Here is a 22,962-nt window from a genome sequence, read left to right as displayed (position 1 = left end):
CTGTATGTAAATCTGTGACACTCCATTTAATATGATATTTTATGTTACATATGGTTACATAAAATGGTTACTTAAGGCAAAAATTAAAGGTGGGAGATTGGAATTTTAGCTAATTAGCAATTTTCAACTTCTTACTACTCTTTAGCTACTTTGAGGCTACTTAGCATGTTAGATAACCCGAACCTTAAACCTTTCAGCTAACCCTTCCCCTAACCCTTTAACCTAACTCCTAACCCCTAGCCTAGTTAAAGTTAGCGAGCTAGCTAACGTTACCGACCTAGCCACCTAGCTAGAATTCTTAACATATCATACATTTAGCAAATTCGTAACATATTGTAAGTTTTCCAGATTTGTAACGTATTGTATGTTTTGTAAATTCGTAACATATAATACAAATTGTAATTTGTAACATCCACAAATAATACATACCATACGAAACGTAACATATTATACTAAATGGAGTGTCTCGGATTTACATACAGAATCATACAAAATGCTCTGAGACCAGGTTGGGGGTCATAGACGCAGTGGCAATTTTAACATATTAACATTGGTTGTGCAAACTCAATCAAAAAAGCTAATATGCATCGAAACCTCTACACACACAAAGGTTATAACATTCTGGTTATGGCAATACATAGATAATCTTTGGTTATGATCAGTTTGTATAGGCTACTTCCCATAGTCAAATTCAGCATGGGTCAACAACAGGGATCATCAACTAGCTTCAGCCACGAGACAATTTTCTTTCTTGAGCGGATGGTCGGTGGGCCAAATACAAAATAGCATAAATAGGAAAGTATATCAGTTTAATTTGAGGACCAGGATGTTGACGGCTGTGCCATATAGATAGCAAAATAGTTGGGATTTTTTTTTTGATGTACCGATTCCATGGTACGCTTACATTTTTATGAGTTGATATTTTATGAGTATGAGTTGATATATAAAACAACGCAAGATTCAAGACTTCGTGCTTTTCAGCTAAAATAATTATATAGAATTCTTGCCACCAACAAAATGTTGGTCGTTGGTGCATGGGGGGGTCTTGGGGGTGGGGAATGGAATATATTTTTTGAATTATTATTATTATTTATTTGTATTTCTTCTGTGGGGGGGGGGGGGTCTCGGATGGTTGAGGGGCAGCTCTTGTGGAACTGTGGGGGGGATCTTGGAGGGCTGGCGGTTGGGAGCTTGGGCCGGTGGCTGATGGATCGCTGGTTCAGGTCCCCGTTTTTTTTTTTTTTCCTCGACGTGTCGACGTGCCCTTGAGCTGGGCGTTGACCCTGGTTGCTTCTGTGTGTCGCTCTGGATGGGAGTCTGTTAGATGACTAATGTGATAGTCTGTTAGATGACTAATGTGTAGTTGTTGAGTGGCTTCACTGCAAGTATATTGTATGTTTTAAACATTAAATTAAAAAAATACAAAAAAAGACCTAGATGTGTGACTAAGTATTGTTAATCTACAAGACTAACTAAAATGAACTTGGACCTCTTTCCTGCAGTCAAATTACCAAATCGCCTCATGGGTGGAATGTCATTCATATTTTTCATGATTTCATAATTAATTATTATAATGATTACAAATCCAGTGTTTCATTGTCGAACGGTTTTGTTATATTTCAGTCTTCTGTGATGTATATAAAATGTCATATTGGGATGCAAACTCAAAAATTAGTATATATCTCTATATCTGACATGGTACGGGTGTCTTATTTTTTTGAAGTCCATTACCATGTGTGTGAGGTTTACACTTTTGTTTCAAAGTAGATTTGTTGAAGACTACCAAGAAACCCTGATTGACCCTGATTTAACCCACTGCAGTAAAATGTTAACACAAGAACCACCACAGCCATTTTTTAGGCATGACGTGCCATTAAAATTCTACCGTTGTAAAAGTCTATTTATGGAAAAATTGCCCTGATCAACCCCTTAGTCATATCTCAGTTTACTCGCTTACTTATGGTGCTGCCTACTCCTGATTCGTTTTTCAAATCATATGAGCAAATCACATGTCCCCTCCATCCTTGACCTTTTCCAAATAAGTGTATATGACTACCTGACGTTGTTAGAATTCCATTATATGTAATGTTCAATGGCTTTTTCCCTGCCCCACTTTCTTTAAACATACATTGCCCACGTTTTGTTCCACAGGAGCTTTACTCCCAGTCTTACGATGCTGTGGGTGTGATGTTCGCCTCCATCCCGGGCTTTGCCGACTTCTACTCCCAAACAGAGATGAACAACCAAGGAGTGGAGTGTCTGCGCCTCCTCAACGAGATCATTGCCGACTTTGACGAGGTGGGGAACTGCAACATTGTCCTTTTCACTGTCCCGCAAAAAAGTACTTTTTTGGTATTTCTTTTTGTTTTGTTTCATTGATCGTAAATGGGCTAGACAGGGTGAAGAGACTATATATTTAATTATAAACCGGGTGGTTCGAGCCCTGAGTGCTGAATGGCTGAAAGCCGCATACCACGGGTATGACAAAAAAAATACAAATTTGTTGGTAACCTGATTATAATAGCAATATGGCACCTCGCCGGTTTGTGGTATATGGCTAATATACCACAGCTAAGGGCTGTATCCAGGTACTCTGCGCTGCAGTATACAGAAATCACTCTGCCATTTCCTGGTTGCAAAAATTCAAATGGTTTGCCTAATTTCAGTTTATGTGACAAAACAAGCAAATATACAGTAGTGTAGAGAATCATTGTACCATCTAAATTGCTGTGAAATATATTTTCCATAACCAAAATTATAATATTTTCAGCTGTTTGAAGTTGGTGTACAAAACCGAAAGTAAAAGATGCAAAAATGAAACGTAAGAACGGGAAATAGTGCACATTGAACAGATCGACCGCATTTTAGACTTGCTTTCAATGAGAATGAATGATCTATAACACATTTCTATGTGCATTTGGTCTTGTCGCCCAAAATGTACATATTGTAGCTTTAACTAAACATTTCTATAATGCAAATAAAAATATATTTTTTCTGTGTATTTTTTATCCCACTAACATACAAATATTTTTGAACAGCTGAAGCTAGCACACACATTATTTTAGTCCTTCTTATCTTACCTTAGAAGTGTTTACTTGGAAGGCTGACCAGCATCTACAGTATTTAGTTGCAATATCCCATAATTGATGTATGCTATGCTACTATTCAAACTCTCAACGGTAAGTTGATAGCCCAACTGCTTTCCCAACAAACACACGTGAGGCTATACATATTGTATTAAGTGTTTAACGGATTACATGTATTTTTTAAAGTGATGCAAGCAGCAAATAAAAAAGTGGAAAAAGGAACACCTACAGTGGCTTGCGAAAGTATTCACCCCAATCAATTGGCATTTTTCCTATTTTGTTGCCTTACAACCTGGAAATAAAATGGATTTTTTGGTGTTTGTATCATTTGATTGATGCTAAATATTTTTATTGTGAAACAAACAAGAAATAAGACAAAAAAACTGAAAACTTGAGCGTGCATAACTTTTCACCCCCCCCCTTCCCTCCCCAAAGTCAATACTTTGTAGAGCTACCTTTTGCAGCAATTACAGCTGTATGTCCTGGCACATCAAGCCACTGGGATTTTTGCCCATTCTTCAAGGCAAAATTTCTACAGCTCCTTCAAGTTGGATGGGTTCCACTGCTGTACAGCAATCTTTAAGTCATACCACAGATTCTCAATTGGATTGAGGTCTGGGCTTTGACTAGGCCATTCAAGACATTTAAATGTTTCCCCTTAAACCACTCGAGTGTTGCTTTAGCAATATGCTTAGGGTCATTGTCCTGCTGGAAGGTGAACTTCCGTCCCAATCTCAAATCTCTGGAAGACTGAAACAGGTTTCCCTCATGAAGTTCCCATTATTTAGCGCCATCCATAATTTCTTCAATTCTGACCAGTTTCCCAGTCCCTGCCGATGAAAAACATCCCCACAGCATGATGCTGCCGCCACCATGCTTCTCTGTGGGGATGGTGTTCTCTGGGTGATTTGAAGTGTTGGGTTTGCTCCAGACATAGCATTTTCCTTGATGGCCAAAAATCTACATTTTAGTCTCATCTGACCAGAGTACCTTCTTCCATATGTTTGGGGAGTCTCCCACATGCCTCTTGGCGAATACCAAACGTGTTTGCTTATTTTTTTCATTAAGGAATGCCTTTTTTTCTGGCCACACTTCCGTAAAGCCCAGCTCTGTGGAGTGTACGGCTTAAGGTGTTCCTATGGACAGATACTCCAATCTCCGCTGTGAGCTTTGCAGCTCCTTCAGGGTTATCTTTGGTCTCTTTGTTGCCTCTCTGATTAATGACCTCCTTGCCTGATCCATGAGTTTTGGTGGGCGGCCCTCTCTTGGCAGGTTTGTTGTGCTGCTATATTCTTTAAATTTTTTAATAAGAGATTTAATGGTGCTCCGTGGGATGTTCAAGGTTTCAGATTGTTTTTATAACCCAACCATGATCTGTACTTCTCCACCACTTTGTCCCTGACCTGTTTGGAGAGGTCCTTGGTCTTCATGGTGCAGCTTGCAATAAAAAATCTATAAAAAAAAATAAAAAAAATTATCACACATTTTTTATCCCACTAACATACTGTATATGTTTTATTTAATTCACTCATCAGAATGACATATTGGATGACTATCAAACTAGTCAAACTATCAAAATAAGCAGGGAAGGCCAGACACTCAAAAATGTTGTTGTGCTTTTACAGTTGACAGTTGTGCTAGTCAGATGCAATGGTATGAAATATTTTAAATTAAAGGTATCACTTTGCTTCAACAGAGTACAAAAAACTAGTGTTAGATCTTTCACTAAACTATGCATATCGTTTTACAGAGTATCCTGGTGGAATGGGTGGTATCTGACAATGAGATTCTGTTCTAAATCTGCCATAGAACCGTGTTATTCACGGACGGTGTCAATGTCACCAAACGAGGCCAGAACAAGACACAAACCAGCTGCAGTCGACTAATGCCTCGCCTCTTTGGACAGGAATAGACGTGCCTTTTCCCGACTTGAAACTTGCCCCAAGATACAGCACATACTTAGGTAGCAGCTGCAGAGTAGCACAGTGGATGGATGAAGAAACACTTTTATGTGATATGGCTTTGCTTTATAAGTTGCTAATGGGTTGTTTGGTATAATGAGTTGCTTACTGTGCCAATCAATCACGCAATTGATTGACCAAATCTTGTTTACCCTTTGTAGTAGTGATGCGATATTGAGCACAGTTAATTAACAATGGACTGCTTGTGCTTCTTCTCTCCCCTGTTCGTCTTTGTCTTTGTGTAGCTGCTTGGTGAGGAACGATTCCAGGACATTGAGAAGATTAAGACTATCGGCAGCACCTACATGGCAGTCTCCGGACTGTCACCAGAAAAACAAGTGAGCAAAATCAACATTTTGTGGTTTAGTAATTCGTGGCCATATCCTGACTTGCATAAAAGCTATATATTAACACTGACACCAATGATTTGTGCTGTTACCTTGTACATGCTGTATGTGTAGGTGCAGTAGAAAGGTATGTAACATTTGTGCACAAGGTGTAACAAGACATAAAACGCAGAACATGACCCTTATTTCTAAAGGGGGTAGTTTATCTGTACATCATCATGTGTGGCATAATTCTGACTCTATTTGACACTGGTAACACGATAATCTCAATCTGTGATTCAGTTTTCACTGTCGATCTGGTTTGGGTTCTCTCTGATGTCACTCTGATTCTTGTCCCTCTCTGTGTTCATAGCAATGTGAGGACAAGTGGGGTCATCTGTGTGAGCTGGCCGACTTTGCCATCGCCCTGAACGAGAGCATCCAGGAGATCAACAAGCACTCCTTCAACAACTTTGAGCTAAGAATTGGTAAGAAATCCCATGTGCTCCTCCCAGGCAACCACTCAAAATGAATAGACTATGAAAGTGTTTGAAATTCATTAACATACTGTAGTTTTGTCACTAGGTGGAGGTAACTCTTCTAAAACTCTCACACCTCACACCTTTTTTTCTTCTCGATTTCCCTTCTCCACTCAATCATCTCATATTCCTATTTTTCTTCCTCTTCCTCCTTTTCCATCCCCTTCTCTTCATTTTCGTCATCTTCCCCCTCCTTCTTTTTCTCAGGCATGGCACACGGCTCGGTGGTGGCGGGTGTGATCGGCGCCAAGAAGCCCCAGTACGACATCTGGGGCAAGACAGTGAACCTGTCGAGCCGCATGGACAGCACAGGCGTGAGTGGCAAGATCCAGGTGCCTGAGGACACCTACCTGATCCTGAAGGAGCGAGGCTTCGCCTTCGAGTACCGTGGCGAGATCTACGTGAAAGGCATCAGCGAGCAGGAGGGCAAGATCCGCACACACTTCCTGATGGGCCGTGTGCAGCCCAACCCGCTCATCATGCAGCCGCGCAAGCTCCAGGGCCAGTACTCGCTGGCGGCCGTGGTGCTGGGCCTGGTCCAGTCGCTCAACCGACAAAAGCAGAAGCAGATCCTGAACGAGAACAACAACTCGGGCATCATGAAGGGCCATCACCACTACAACAGGAGGACGTTGCTGGCCCCTGGGGGGGCAGAGGTTGGCCATGCCGAAGTGGCAGATAAGACTGAGTTGCCCTGAGTAGGCCCGCTGCAAAAAGGAAGGGAGGGAGGGGACTTGACAGGACTGTGCTTTCTGTTTTCATCCGCCCTCATTGCATCGATTTGTCCATTCATCCATCTGTCCAGCCATCCATCTATCTATCCTTCTGACAATTCAATGTTCTGCCTACTATACCCCCTAACCCCTTGCCTGGTGTCAATGTTTCTGTTTTGTATTTCTTTTATATAAGAGAACACAATAAAGGAGTTTAATTTTTTATAGATAACTTGTGTCTGGTGACTTTTTTTATTTTGTCAGTGCTCGACATTCATACAACAATCCTTGCCCTTGTAGTTTATTTTCTGCTCAGACGTAAGTAGCTGGACCGTGTGTTAGAGCCGGACTGGATCGTGAACCTGCATGACACCCATCTCCCAGGAGTGTTGTCTACGTGGACAGGCATTTAGAGTTGCAAAAATCCGTTAACTTTGCTCAAATTCCCCCTCCCTACCCTTTGCCAAAATGTTCAGGTTTTCAATATGTGTCTGACAATGGTGGTAAGATCAAAACATCACTTCAATAGAAAATATACACACTTGCAAGTTGGCATGTTGGAGTTTCTTCTTTTATCCCTGTTTATATCTGGTTCTAACTTGTGACCTTTCCTGGTCCACATTCTGATTGTGCCTGTTAGCACCAGGTTTAAACGGGGCTCTAAATATCATCTCCTAATTGTTTTGACTGCTTTGAGAGCTTTTAAAAACACAAATTGTATTCACTGCAATGGGGCTAACTGATCTAGGATCAATCACTTCATTGCAAATTAGTTTAGAGGCGTAGAGTGCAAGAGGCTGCTGCTGTCTGAGCCACCTATTGGATAGATGAGTTCCGTTTGTGCTATGTCTCTGATGATAGTGAGGCATTAGTTCATTGTGATGAGGGAAATTAACAACTCAAATGAGTCCTGTGAGAATCACCTCCCAACCCACTGGGCACACACCGGTTGAATCAACGTTGTTTCCACGTCATTTCAATGAAACAATGTTGAACCAATGTGGAATAGACATTAAATTGTCTGTTTCCCAGTGGGAAATAACTCTTTTGATTTTATTCAAAATTCTAGCACTAGAGGAGTGCACAGGGAACATTATTCTCAGCTCAATGATAATAAAAGTGTTGTGGATAGTCAGATGAATGTAATAGTTTGTTTAAAATGTTTACATGCTTTGCAAAAATCCCTAATAATCCTGTTTACATGGACACATCTGAAATGAGGCTACCTGATGGGACTTAAATAAATGAAGAAAATCGGTATTCAAAATCAATGCTCTGCCACAGTGACCATGTTCATTTTGCGAAGGCTATTTGATTCCGGACATAAAACGTTTGTATGTGAAAACTATTTGTAAGATGCCTACTTTCAGTTTTTCTGAATATACTTCACTCATGCATAAGAGGGAGGCTTGCGCTACCGAAGCTGGTCACATGCGCAAATCAAATACACTGCTGGAGCACCGATTAATATACTGTTTACATGTCCTAATCATTTTACATTTTAAAGATTGCTCAGAAAACCAGGTGTTTTAATCAGCGTATGCTTATTTCAATTTTGAAATTACGCCGATTAAGGTTATTTCAATATTTGGAAAACTGCCATAATCAGTTTAATATCGAATTATTAGTGGGCATGTAAATGTACTCAATGATTGTAAGCTTATTGATGCAGGTTTGCTGGCTAAGGTTATTACAGTCTGGGTGTCTACGGTTCAATCTCAAGTGGCTTCCTCGCCTTGTCTCCGCTCCTTTATTATGGTCTATTTTCACAGTTTGTAGTTAAGTGTTAACTCCAAGTGTAATAGAGTATTTTACTACATACACAGATATACACTGCTCAAAAAAATAAAGGGAACACTAAAATAACACATCCTAGATCTGAATGAATTAAATATTCTTATTAAATACTTTTTTCTTTACATAGTTGAATGTGCTGACAACAAAATCACACAAAAATTATCAATGTAAATCAAATTTATCAACCCATGGAGGTCTGGATTTGGAGTCACACTCAAAATTAAAGTGGAAAACCACACTACAGGCTGATCCAACTTTGATGTAATGTCCTTAAAACAAGTCAAAATGAGGCTCAGTAGTGTGTGTGGCCTCCACGTGCCTGTATGACCTCCCTACAACGCCTGGGCATGCTCCTGATGAGGTGGCGGATGGTCTCCTGAGGGATCTCCTCCCAGACCTGGACTAAAGCATCCGCCAACTCCTGGACAGTCTGTGGTGCAACGTGGCGTTGGTGGATGGAGCGAGACATGATGTCCCAGATGTGATCAATTGGATTCAGGTCTGGGGAACGGGCGGGCCAGTCCATAGCATCAATGCCTTCCTCTTGCAGGAACTGCTGACACACTCCAGCCACATGAGGTCTAGCATTGTCTTGCATTAGGAGGAACCCAGGGCCAACCGCACCAGCATATGGTCTCACAAGAGGTCTGAGGATCTCATCTCGGTACCTAATGGCAGTCAGGCTACCTCTGGCGAGCACATGGAGGGCTGTGCGGCCCCCCAAAGAAATGCCACCCCACACCATGACTGACCACCGCCAAACCGGTCATGCTGGAGGATGTTGCAGGCAGCAGAATGTTCTCCACGGCGTCTCCAGACTTTGTCACGTCTGTCACGTGCTCATGTGCTCAGTGTGAACCTGCTTTCATCTGTGAAGAGCACACGGTGCCAGTGGCGAATTTGCCAATCTTGGTGTTCTCTGGCAAATGCCAAACGTCCTGCACGGTGTTGGGCTGTAAGCACAACCCCCACCTGTGGACGTCGGGCCCTCATACCACCGTCATGGAGTCTGTTTCTGACCTTTTGAGCAGACACATGCACATTTGTGGCCTGCTGGAGGTCATTTTGCAGGGCTCTGGCAGTGCTCCTCCTTGCACAAAGGCGGAGGTAGCGGTCCTGCTGCTGGGTTGTTGCCCTCCTACGGCCTCCTCCACATCTCCTGATGTACTGGCCTGTCTCCTGGTAGCGCCTCCATGCTCTGGACACTACGCTGTCAGACACAGCAAACCTTCTTGCCACAGCTCGCATTGATGTGCCATCCTGGATGAGCTGCACTACCTGAGCCACTTGTGTGGGTTGTAGACTCCGTCTCATGCTACCACTAGAGTGAAAGCACCGCCAGCATTCAAAAGTGACCAAAACATCAGCCAGGAAGCATAGGAACTGAGAAGTGGTCTGTGGTCACCACCTGCAGAACCACTCCTTTATTGGGGGTGTCTTGCTAATTGCCTATAATTTCCACCTGTTGTCTATTCCATTTGCACAACAGCATGTGAAATTTATTGTCAATCAGTGTTGCTTCCTAAGTGGACAGTTTGATTTCACAGAAGTGTGATTGACTTGGAGTTACATTGTGTTGTTTAAGTGTTCCCTTTATTTTTTTGAGCAGTGTATATAATGATGGGGAGCAAATGCCAGTTTATTTTCTCCTGTAGCACTGAAGTATTCTGAAGGGGGACCCTAAATATTCCACTAGATGGCAGTAGATGATCACTCCAATGCCCTCTCTTACATCCTAAATGTTCTGTTTTCCACAAGCTACAGCCGACAGAGAAGGGACCTGAGGAGTAGATACACTTGCTTCAGCTAACCAAAGTCCTGGTGAGCAGCTAATTAGTCAAATCAGGTCAATCTCTCTCAGGTCAATCAATCTCAATCTCTCCAGAACCAGGATTGTGCTGCCCAGATCTAGATCAAATTAGGCTACTTAATAATGTGATATTATTAAGTAGCCTAATTATAACAATGGTACACACTCCTCTCACTAAAAAAGCCCATAAAGCCATTGTTCAAACATACCTTGTGTTTTCCCATCCCTCTGAATCCATCAAGTGAGTCAACTCCTCTGAATGACTCTGTAGCCGTGGTTACACCTTGCATTGATTGCTGTAATTTACAACGTCATTCTAGTCACATTAGCGCACGTTAGCAACAACTGTCCCGGTATTTGGACCTTAAGGTCAACATCCCCATGCTGTTCACATTTCTGTCATGTAAATGTTGTAGCTTAAACAATTTATATGGGAAATATCCAGTATTTTCTTCATTACCATGCTGATGATTTCAAATTCTATTGGATTAATTTTAATCGGTTAAAGACATTGAATACATGTTGTTTAGTATATTTACTACATTTAGTGTGTTTAGTTTTTTTCTCTAAAAAGTATGTTTATTTTAAAGTTATGTGATTTAGTTTATGTAAATACATTTCAATGTTGTTTAACCAAAAACCAAAAACCTGAACACATTTGCATATTCATACAGAATTGTTTGCCAGAAGTTCACAAGTTGCCGCAAAGTGTACCGCAACAGTTTGCCACAAAACTAATTTGCATGTGAAAATAGGAGCTTGGCACAACTGTTTGCCCAGAAGCCTGTTTTCTCGGTAAGGGATCACATTTAGTTAAGTTTAGTATGTCCTAGCATGCAATGACTAAATCAAGCTTGTGACTCTACAAAATTGTTGGATGCATTTTCAGATTATTTTGTGCCCAATGGAATTTAATGTTAAATAATGTACTGTGTCATTCTAGAGTCACTCTTATTGTAAATAAGAAAATAATATTTTTAAGTGGCTCCGAAAGTTAACCTTGTGTCTTTATTGACCTTTTATTTCAAAATTTGCACTCACAAGGGCCTGACACAGTGTCAGTCCAACACACACAAACACTCCATCATTTGCTCACTAACACATAATATGCACATACATTTATACTGACTCTACACACCCGCACACCCACTCACATGCAAGCTGCTGCTACTCTGTTATTCTGATATCCTGCTGCCACTCCAGTGTAAATATTATATTTCCTGTATATACTATGCTTAATTACTTACTTTATTATGTATTTCATATTTCCTATTCTTATTTCTCATGTGTTTTTTTTCTAGTAATACATTGTTATTGATTATTGCCTTGTTGGGTTGTCAGTTTGCAAGAAAGGCATTTCACTGTACTTGTGCATATGACATTGAAACTTGAAACTAAAATTGACATTTAACCTGCGAATGAACTTTTTTTTAATGTATAAATGAAAGCATGCTCAAACAGCACAATATTTCATGTAAGTGTAAAATATTAACATAAATTGATGTCCATTTAATACATTTATGAGGTATAAAATATAGAAATGTACAGTGTTCAACAGTTATCAAACTACATACGGTAACTAGGTACCACATCATTTGGGTTCAGTAGCTATCTGTTTTGAGCAGTTTGAATAAGTGATAGTTAATTCTATTGTCAACATGACAAGAAAATCTGCAGATACTTAGAGTGAACATGTATCCAAATTGAAAGTGATTTGGTGCCATCAACAAGTGACTTTGTGAATTTGTTTGTTGTTGTAACGGCAGCCTTCCTCCTCTTCGTCTGAAGAGGTGTAGCAGGGATCGGACCAAGACGCAGCGTGGTTAGAATCTATTCTTCTATTTATTGAAGACGACAACGAAGAACACTATACAAACTACAAAATAACAAACGTGGCAAAACCGAAACAGTCCTATCTGGTGCAATGAACACAAAGACAGAAGACAACCACCCACAAACCCCAACACAAAACAAGCTACCTAAATATGGTTCCCAATCAGAGACAATGACAAACACCTGCCTCTGATTGAGAACCATATCAGGCCATACATAGAAACGGACAAACTAGACACACAACATAGAATGCCCACCCAGCTCACGTCCTGACCAACACTAAAACAAAGAAAACACAAAAGAACTATGGTCAGAACGTGACAGTTGTACTCAGTCAATTGAAAATGTGCTTACCGTTTTGAAATATGAGCATTTCTGATGATCTGTTTTGATTTTGTGCTTAGACTTGTGAAAATGTATCACATACTTGTGCACCAAAGTGTTTGAAAAAGAAGGCTCCGAGGCTCTGTGAAGTCCAGACAACTGCTTGTTGATTCCCCATTGGGGCATGTGAATGCTCTGGTGGCCTAAGCCTACCTCTAACCAGTTTGGATACAATTACGAGCCCATCAACCATCAGCAGACAATTAAGTATGCTAACTTCTTGTGAATAGGGGGCGCTGTTTTCACTTTGGGAAAAAAACGTGCCCAATTTAAACGGCCTCGTACTCTATTCTAGATCGTACAATATGCATATTATTATTACTATTGGGTAGAAAACACTCTCAAGTTTCTAAAACTGTTTGAATTATATCTGTGAGTAAAACAGAACTCATTTGGCAGCAAACTTCCAGACAGGAAGTGAAAAATCTGAAAACGATGCTCTGTTCCAGGGCCTGCCTATTGAATTGCCTTATATTTATGGATTTGCATGCACTGCATACACCTTCCACTAGATGTCAACAGGCAGTGGAAGGTGGAATGGGGTGTCTAGCTTGATCTGAGGTCGAACAAGAGCTCTTGGAGTGCGAGGTCTGGAAATTTCTTTGTCTTCTCTGGCGCGCGAAGTACATCGACATTGGCTTCTGAAAAGCGTTCGGTATACACGGTGGATATCTCCGGCTCTGATTTTATTTGATAGATGTGATAAAAACATCATAAAGTAGTTTTTTTCAACCGAGTTGTATCAGTTTATTCAACGTTTATTGCGACTTTTGGAATTTTCCTTTCTTTGCGTCAGGAGAAGATGGGCATGTTCGCGCCACATGGCTAGCTAAGGTTGCTAATTCGACAGGAGAAAAGGACATTCTAAAACCAAACAACGATTTATTCTGGACCTAGGACTCCTTGTACAAGATTCTGATGGAAGCTCAGCAAAAGTAAGAACAATTTATGATGTTATTTCGTATTTCTGTGGAAAATGTTGAGTCCTATTTTCCGCCCTTTTTGCGGGCGCTGTCTCGCTATAACGTAAGCTGTTTGTTATGGTAAAGTTATTTTAAAAAATCTAACACGGCGGTTGCATTAAGAACTAGTGTATCTTTCATTTGCTGTCCAACATGTATTTTTTAGTAAAGTTTATGATGAGTTCTTTGGTCAGATTAGGTGAGTGTCCAAAATAGCTCCGGACAATTTGGTGAATCGATGCTACATATTCACAATGTATAACCACGGTTTGCAGCTCAAAATATGCACATTTTCGAACAAAACATAAGTGTATTGTATAACCTGATGTTATAAGACTGTCATCTGATGAAGTTGGTCAAGGTTAGTGATTAATTTTATATATTTTGCTGTTTTTTGCGATCGCTACCTTTTGCTGCTGATAAATGCATGTGTGTGTTTGGCTATTGTAGTAAGCTAATATAATGCTATATTGTGTTTTCGCTGTAAAACACTTAAAAAATCTGAAATATTGGCTGGATTCACAAGATCTTTGTCTTTCATTTGCTGTACGCTGTGTATTTTTCATAAATGTTTTATGATGAGTATTTAGGTAATTCACGTTGCTCTCTGTAGTTATTCTAGTCGCTTTGGTGAGAGTTGTGATGGTGGCTGCAATGTAAAACTATGATTTATACCTGAAATATGCACATTTTTCTAACAAAACATATGCTATACAATAAATATGTTATCAGACTGTCATCTGATGAAGTTGTTTCTTGGTTAGTGACTATTTATATCTTTATTTGGTCGAAATTGTGATAGCTACCTATGCAGGAAAAAAATGGTGGAGAAAAAAAAGTTGTGTCTTTTGCTATCGTGGTTAGCTAATAGAAATACATATTGTGTCTTCCCTGTAAAACATTTTAAAAATCAGAAATGATGGCTGGATTCACAAGTTGTGTATCTTTCATCTGGTGTCTTGGACTTGTGATTTAATGATATTTAGATGCTAGTATTTACTTGTGACGCTATGCTAGGCTATGCTAGTCAGCTTTTTTACTGATGGGGGTGCTCCCGGATCCGGGATTGTGTGCAAGTAGAAGTTAATAACGCACAAAAAACAAGCCCACAACACAGGGCGCGAAAAATGAATGGACCACCCAAAACACAGGGTACCAGGTCAATAACACGAACACAACTAAAATAACGCACACACGTAACACAAGGATTATCCCGCACAAAACAAGGGCGGGTAAACGTACTTTAAATAAGGAAGCCAATCAAGCACAGAAATAGACACAGGTGCAACTAATAAGACAAAACAAACAGACAACGAAAAAGGGATGGGTGGCGGCTAGTAGGCCGGTGACGACGACCGCAGAGCACCGCCCGAACAGGCAAGGGAGCCAACTTCGGCGGAAGTCGTGACATCCATTCTTTGAATGATGCTGTGTCTGCATGTATGTATTACAATTATACACTTCAACAGGTTTTACCGCCCCTGGGACATCAATGATTATACATTGTAACTATGTAATGGACTAGAAATATGATTTAAGTAAAGGCTGATTTGTAATTCATATATACAGAAAAAAACAGTACACTACACTTCCTATGCATATCTAACTCCCTTCATCTTCATTAATCTGAGGAGGTTCTCCCAGCCATGTGGATGATTGAAAACAGGGCAGCAAAGTTTGCTTTTCACCATCATACAAACTTGCTATGCTGAATCCTTGACGCACAACCGAAGGTGCTGCCATATCCTGCCAGCACTCCCACAAGCGAGCCACTCAGGCGGGAAATGACGTGTGGAAGAGGGCGAGGAATGAGATGGGAGTAACAATCCAGGCTATTTGCTCTGAGACCGGCATAATAATTTAATGAAACAAGCAGGGAGCAGGTTTCAAACCCTCAACATTCTAGCCAGAAGTCCAGTACACTATCGACTGTGCCCAAATGTATTTATTGGGGTTGGGGCCGATTGTACTTAAAAACACTTTATCATTTGGAATCTTTAACATGTGGAAAGAGAAAAAGTATTATTATTAGTTTTTCACAAGAGTAGCAGGCTGTGAATTCTGCTAACAGCGTTTCTAGGATGGGCTAGTAGCTGAACTATAGACTATTCAACCTTTACTAAAGAATTGTCGAATAGCCAAGCTAGGTGTGAACCCCCCTCCCCAACTTGAGCTACAGTTGAAGTCGGAAGATTACATACACCTTAGCCAAATACATTTAAACTCTGTTTTTCACAATTCCTGACATTTAATCCTAGTAAAAATGTCCTGTCTTATGTCAGTTAGGATCACCACTTTTTTTTAAGAATGTGAAATGTCAGAATAATTGTAGAGAGAATGATTTATTTCAGCTTTTATTTCTTTCATCACATTCCCAGTGGGTCAGAAGTTTACATACACTCAATTAGTATTTGGTAGCATTGCCTTTAATTTTTTTTACTAGGGTCAAAAGTTTTGGGTAGCATTCCACAAGCTTCCCACAAAAAGTAAATTCCTCCTGACAGAGCTGGTTTGTAGGCCTACTTGCGCGCACACGCTTTTTCAGTTCTGCCAACAAATTTTCTATGGGATTGAGGTCAGGGCTTTGTGATGGCCACTCCAATACCTTTGTTGTCCTTAAGCCATTTTGCCACAAATTTGGAAGTTTGCTTGGGGTCGTTGTTCATCTGGAAGACCCATTTGCGACCAAGCTTTAACTTCCTGACTGATCTTTTGAGATGTTGCTTCAATATATCCACATCATTTTGCTTCCTCATGATGCCATCTATTTATGAAGTGCACCAGTCCCTCCTCCCCCTTTTTCCTCCAAACATAACGATGGTCATTATGGCCAAACAGTTCTATTTTTGTTTCATCAGACCAGAGGACATTTCTCCAAAAAGTACGATCTTTGTCCCCATGTGCAGTTGCAAACCGTAGTCTGGCTTTTTTATGGCGGTTTTGGAGCAGTGGCTTCTTCCTTGCTGAGTGGCCTTTCAGGTTATGTCGATATAGGACTCGTTTTACTGGGGATATAGATACTTTTGTACATGTTTCATCCAGCATCTTCACAAGGTCCTTTGCTGTTGATCTGGGATTGATTTGCACTTTTCGCACCAAAGTACGTTCATCTCTAGGAGACAGAATGCATCTCCTTCCTGAGCGGTATGACGGCTGTGTGGTCCCATGGTGTTTATACTTGCATACTATTGTTTGTACAGATGAACGTGGTACCTTCAGGGATTTGGACATTGCTCCCAGGAATGAGCCAGACTTGTGGAGGTCTACCATTTTTATTTTGAGGTCAGAGAATGAAGCGTTACTTCTACGTAACTTTGGGTTACTCCTAAGTATGTGTTGTGTGTTATGTGTTGTGAAGCTAGCCACAATAAGGATTAGGCACAATAGTGGAATTTGTGGTTTGCCTTCAAAATAAAAGTATGTAATTGACAGTGATGTGCCACACTTTTATTTTGAAGGCTAACCGCAAAGTCCACTATTGTGACTAATCCTTTTTGTGGCTAGCTTCACATAGATGGGTCCGACCACCATTAATCAAATAGGAACTGTCTTATAAATTAGGGTTATTTTAGATGATGACATCAAGCTATATTGTTAGCTAGCTAACTATAGCTACTGAAACAGATGTTGTGTTATTTGACATGCCAAATAATAATTTTTGACATACAAAGACCCAAACGGCGTTCCATAGAAATCCTGGTTGAGAATGAAACGACTGAACAAATGAACAGCGAAACAGCACAGCAAGTAAGTAAAATAAATAGGTTTTGATTATGTTTTACTGGTAATGGGGACATGCGTAAATGCCAACAAAATAACTTTTTGGTCAGTGTGGTGTGTGTGTGTGTAACCTTTATTTAACTAGGCAAATCAGTTTGAAGAACCAATTCTTATTTACAATGACGGCCCGGACGACGCTGGGCCAATTGCGCGCCGCACTATGGGACTCTCAATCACGGCCGGATGTGATACAGCCCGGATTTGAACCAGGGACTGTAGTGACGCCTCTTGCGCTGAGATGCAGTGCCTTAGACCGCTGCGTCCATGTGTTTGTGTTAACTATTTAACTGTACTAGAATGCTTAAAAGGCCGCTAAAATTGTAAATATCGGTTATCGGTATCGGGTTTTGGGGCAAGGAAAATATCAGATATCGGTATCGGCCAAAAATGTAATATCGGTGCATCACTATATTGAATACCTGGAATTGGATTGTGATGATACCTATGAATGAATCCTGCACACAATGTGCTTCTTTTGTATTTTATATCAGGAATAATATTTTATTTGATGTGTTGGAAATTGTTTGGTGAAATATGCAAAAAAGCAGAGTAATTTCCCATAAGTCTACACCTTTTTGAATAGTTGTAGTTCCAATTTTTATTACATGATTTAGTGACTGCAAAGAAAATGTATTGATATCCTGGCATTTTTAAAACACTCATTTCCTTTCTGTTTTGTCTACTTGGACTCAAGAGATACAGATGTAGGATCTTAATTTGAACCTGTTTGCTACAGCAGGAAAATAATCCTGCGGCAAACCAGAAATGTAAATTATTATGTGGATTATAATTAATGTACATTTCTTTGCAGGGGTTGATCCAGTTTTCGTTAGGGCAAATCAAGTCTGACATTTTAAAGTGGAAATTACAAACTTTAAAATCCTTTTTAAACCTTGAATACATTACAAGTTAGCATTTTCTTCTGTGCAGGAAAATTCTCAGCAACAAAAGAGTGATCAAATTAAGATCCTACATCTGTAAGTATGGTTGTGTTAATATTTTTGCTGGCAGTCGTGTTATTTTGATTTATGCATTTGCAGTTCTTACGGTATAATATAGTTTTGATTAATGTATGTATGTTTCGAGAAGGCAACTACATTTTGAAAATGCATTTATCGTTTTGCACAAGGCCACAGAGTTCTGTGTCTTGTGAACTCTTTTTGCTGCACGATTGAGAAACTGTAATAGCACATACTGTACTATAGAATTTTGCACTAATTTGCAATAGACTGTCCAATAACAAATTTTACCATAGTGTACTATAGTACGTACTATAGTTTACCATAGTATACCGTGGTGTGTACTATGGTAGGCCTACAAATAAATGTATTTGGGCTATGATAACTTATTTCTCTACTGTTCAATGACAATCATGTACAAAATTGATGTGTTGTACTGTAAATATGAACCTATTGAACAAATCGGGTGTGTCACAGTGGAAAGCTGGAAATCATTCCATGAATAAGATCATTTTATGTATGTAAATAAATCATGTTTAACACCCTCATACCCACGTAAAAAATACTATAGTTTACTATAGAATACTACAATACTTACTTTAGAATTATGTAGTACACTGTAGTAAACTGTATTAAACTGTAGAACACTATACTACACACTGTATAGATGCTCATATTTAATACAGGTTATTAAAGAAAGTAGAAGCGTTGAACCTATCTATTCAGACTCCTACATGTACCTACCTACTTACAAGTTATGGAAAATGTGCTCTTTTAATATTTGTCCATTAGGTTTCCTCAAGGAGAAAGCCCCGACTTCTATGTCAAAGATAATAAAACAAAATTACTATAGTAAGTAATGTCCGCTAAAACACGACAGCATACTACAGTAACGTCTGCAAAAACATTTCAGTAAATAGGCATACTACAGTATACTACAGTAAAGTGTGCAACAATACTACATTGAATACTTTATTATAATTTATCGATATCAATAATTCGATGATATATATATATTTTTTTACAAATATTGACATAAAAATGACATTAATATATGGTAAAATGGCTTTCCATAATAGTACTGCCACAGCAGCGTAACATTTGATTAACACTTGATAACACTTGACATCATCATTAGTATTCGGTCTGGTTGGCTGATACAGGCAGCAGAGCGAGGCAGAAAGGTATAGAGAGGAACTCAACTCCATCCCTTCTTCAGTCGGGAGTTGAACTCCAATCTCAACATCACACCCATAATAACACACCTTTACATATTTATTACAATTTTAAAGGAAGCAAAATGTAGAACACCTCAGGCATTTCCTAGTTTCATAAATTCAAAAATATTTGCCTGATTTCAGTTTATATGACACAACAAGCAATAAACAGCAATAAACAAGCAAAATAGATAATCATTGTACCATCTCATCATTGTACCATCTACACCTCTGTGAAATATTTTTTCAATAATCAAAAATCAATTTTTGTTGGGTGAGGGTATTACACCAAACTGCTAAATGGACATTTAAAAATGACTCGTAGATTTTCACGTGACCTTTGAATGACTTTGCATTGTTTTAATCCTGTTTGTATCCCTACAGCGTTCAAACATTTTGTGGGACTTGAATGTGACTTTCTCAAAGTCCCAACAAGAGGATTTGTCATCCCGGGTGAGGTCTTCATCGTTTCAGACTGTCCTCTCCGTGACTCATTCACACAGAGTTAGCATTAAGAACGAAATGCAAAGAGGCTTGTCAGTCAGTGTTACACAACAAACACGCTGAGAAGCAGCTTTTTAAAGTTTTTTCCAACTGTTCTTTTTAAAGAGACGGCAAACTCATTGCCCTCCTCTCATGTTCTAAATTTAGACCAATCACAGTGTTGGAGATTCAAAGATTCACTAGAATTTGACAGATCTTCCATCATACCAACTAGAGGCTGAGAGAGGGAAGAGCAGTCGATTGACTGATCAGGGTCAAATAAAACACAATTTAATTCAAATAAAGGGCCTGCAGAGATAAAATGTTAATTAAAAGCATCACTTACCTCCTTTTTTTCCAGTAACGATGCTAGACTCTGACATAACTTGCTTAGGCAGGGAGGGAGATGAATTTCGACACTTCAGTGCATTAGGGTGAGACGGATCATCAGCAGAGTCTGAGATAGAACTTAGAAAGTAGCATGATTTAGCATTCTTAATTGAGGAGGTGCATCTATTTCTCAATTGCCTGAAAAGCTGCTGCCAATCAGTCAAGTTTTTCTAAGCTTGGCCCAGGGCTAATTTCTCATCATATCAAGATCTGAAAGTTCTATAGTAAACCAGAGATTTGCTCTATTTAAAGGTGTTTGTCTGCCAGAGAGATAAAAATAGATGAGAACAATTCTAGAGCTAATTCAGGGTAGCTGATAGAGGACAAGTCTGAGTAATACATACTTTACGAGGATAAGTGTACATCTGTTTGGTATCTAATAGGACAGTGATCACTGAGATCCACCACCCAAAATTAGAAGAAAATCGTCAGCATAGACACCACTGGACAAGTACTTGTGCGGGCTATTTGTCAGAACTCGGTCAATAAGTGAGGATTTTTGTGGATTCTTTTTACATTAGTGTGGGTTTTGCAATCAGTTGAGTCAGGCTAAAGCTATTCTCCTCTAGTAGTTAAATTATCCAGTCTTTTGAAGCAACGAGTTGTGTACACTTCCCAAGTGTATAATTCTCCCTCTTTCACTACGGTGAACATAGCACAGGTCTCGCATTTTATGGCTTTACTGTCCATTTCCAGATTCGACTCCAAATCAGAGGAGTCTGGCATGCTTATACTCGGGTCAGAAACGACGGTCCCGGCTACGTGAGTCGGACCTAGCCTGGACTAGCCTGCTAACATTATCTCCAGCAGACAGTAAAATCCAGCCAAAAATGGTGTGCACTGCCTCCCGGGTGGCGCAGTGGTCTAGGGCACTGCATCGCAGTGCTAACTGCGCCACCAGAGTCTCTGGGTTCGCGCCCAGGCTCTGTCGCAGCCGGCCGCGACCGGGAGGTCCGTGGGGCGACGCACAATTGGCATAGCGTCGTCCGGGTTAGGGAGGGTTTGGCCGGTAGGGATATCCTTGTCTCATCGCGCTCCAGCGACTCCTGTGGCGGGCCGGGCGCAGTGCGCGCTAACCAAGGGGGCCAGGTACACGGTGTTTCCTCCGACACATTGGTGCGGCTGGCTTCCGGGTTGGAGGCGCGCTGTGTTAAGAAGCAGTGCGGCTTGGTTGGGTTGTGCTTCGGAGGACGCATGGCTTTCAACCTTCGTCTCTCCCGAGCCCGTACGGGAGTTGTAGCGATGAGACAAGATAGTAATTACTAGCGATTGGATACCACGAACATTGGGGAGAAAATGGGATAAAAAATAAAATAAAAAAAAATAAAATAAAAAAAATGGTGTGCACTAACACCGTGGACCCAAATTAAAAAACACTTAAAACAAAACGTTTTAAAGGTATAATATGTGTCTTAAACAATATAAAACTTATAAGTGTTTAAAAAAAAGTATAAAACATAGAAGCACTGTATCGCCACTCCAAACTTTCTTCTTCCTACTTAAAGTAGCCTACACTTCAATGGACAGTGTAAGAGAAAGCCTAGCAGTAGGTCTAGCATATGTGCATCACATGGCATTACATTTAGAACGATAAAGGTGATCAACCAAATAAACCCCTTGACCCCCCAGTCACATGTTCATATTATGTGTATGACTGGATAGGTGTCTGCAATATGGCAACAATTCCACCTAGCCTACCAGAGGGTAAGATAGAGCTACCACAATGTCGCTTACATCTACCCAACCTTCTCAGATGCCTAGGGAGTAGGGGTTGATTTGGGATCAAGGGATTCATAATCAGATAAAGTCAGTGGCACATTTTTAGGAACATTGGTATGCACATCAATTGTACCCCAGTAAGCATTTCACTCTAAGGTCTAAACCTGTTTTATTTGGAGCATGTGACAAATACAATTTTAATGCCCCATTTTACTTCCACTCTTATTTGAGCTACTTTTACTTCCTTTACTACACCAAGGGGGCCACTGTTTAAAGAGAGAATGGGAGAAGTGTTTTGGGGGGCCAAAATAGCAGGATTGTAGCCTGGATTGTTATAATTTACACTTCAGAGCTGTCTCTCTCCCCAAACATAGTGCAGCCACCTGCTTTGGCTCCGTCGTTTGTCTTTAGCTTGTCTTTAGCTCGGATTCGGTGAATTTCATTGGCCCGCCGGATCTCCATGGCAACCACATTCTTGCTACTACTGCTGCTATGCTGGTTTACCACTCTGCGGAGATGCACTGATCCGTCAATAGCTACACTGAATTAATGCACATTGGTGAGATGTGATGTACATTTCCCTATTGTACACAACAGGAAAGAGATTGTGACAGTTGTGTGTTTGTCGACAACATTTCAAAATCTGTAAATGAGATCTGAGAGAAAGAATGGTGTGTGTGAACTGCCCAGCTTCCAGCTGGGTTCAGAGTCACAGAGTGAAGTTCTGACAGAGCTTGAGCCCGTGAAGGGCTCCAATCCGGCCTGCGGGTGGTTTGAGTATAAATACAATAATAATAATACATTTTCAGTGCGGCCCTCCGGACCTCGTTGAAGACCGAATGCGGCCTCCGAGGCAAAATCAGTTTGACATGACCACAGGTTAGCTTGATCTCTCTCTCTCTCTCTCTCTCCCTCAGTATCTCCCTATCTCTCTCCTTCTCTCCTCCCTCCCCTCTCCCTCTGTTTTATACACTGAGTGTACAAAACATTAGGAACACCTTCC

General features: G+C 40.3%; 1 protein-coding gene across 1 annotated transcript in view; it reads left to right on the top strand.

Moving 5' to 3' along the window:
• adcy8 (adenylate cyclase 8 (brain)) overlaps positions 1-6,768 on the top strand; it is a 194,489-nt gene extending 187,721 nt beyond the window's left edge. Inside the window, exons 15-18 of the mRNA XM_039004483.1 lie at positions 2,152-2,298; positions 5,293-5,385; positions 5,747-5,861; positions 6,120-6,768. Of these exons, the coding sequence (XP_038860411.1) occupies positions 2,152-2,298; positions 5,293-5,385; positions 5,747-5,861; positions 6,120-6,610 (846 nt within the window). The 3' untranslated portion in view covers positions 6,611-6,768. The remainder of the gene's footprint in view (positions 1-2,151; positions 2,299-5,292; positions 5,386-5,746; positions 5,862-6,119) is intronic.
• Positions 6,769-22,962: the final 16,194 nt, after the last annotated feature.

This window comes from Salvelinus namaycush, chromosome 11 (genome assembly GCF_016432855.1).
Source record: "Salvelinus namaycush isolate Seneca chromosome 11, SaNama_1.0, whole genome shotgun sequence".
Classification (NCBI taxonomy): Eukaryota; Metazoa; Chordata; class Actinopteri; order Salmoniformes; family Salmonidae; genus Salvelinus; species Salvelinus namaycush.
Note: the sequence above shows the minus strand (reverse complement) of the source record. Positions and strands in the feature narration are given on the sequence as shown.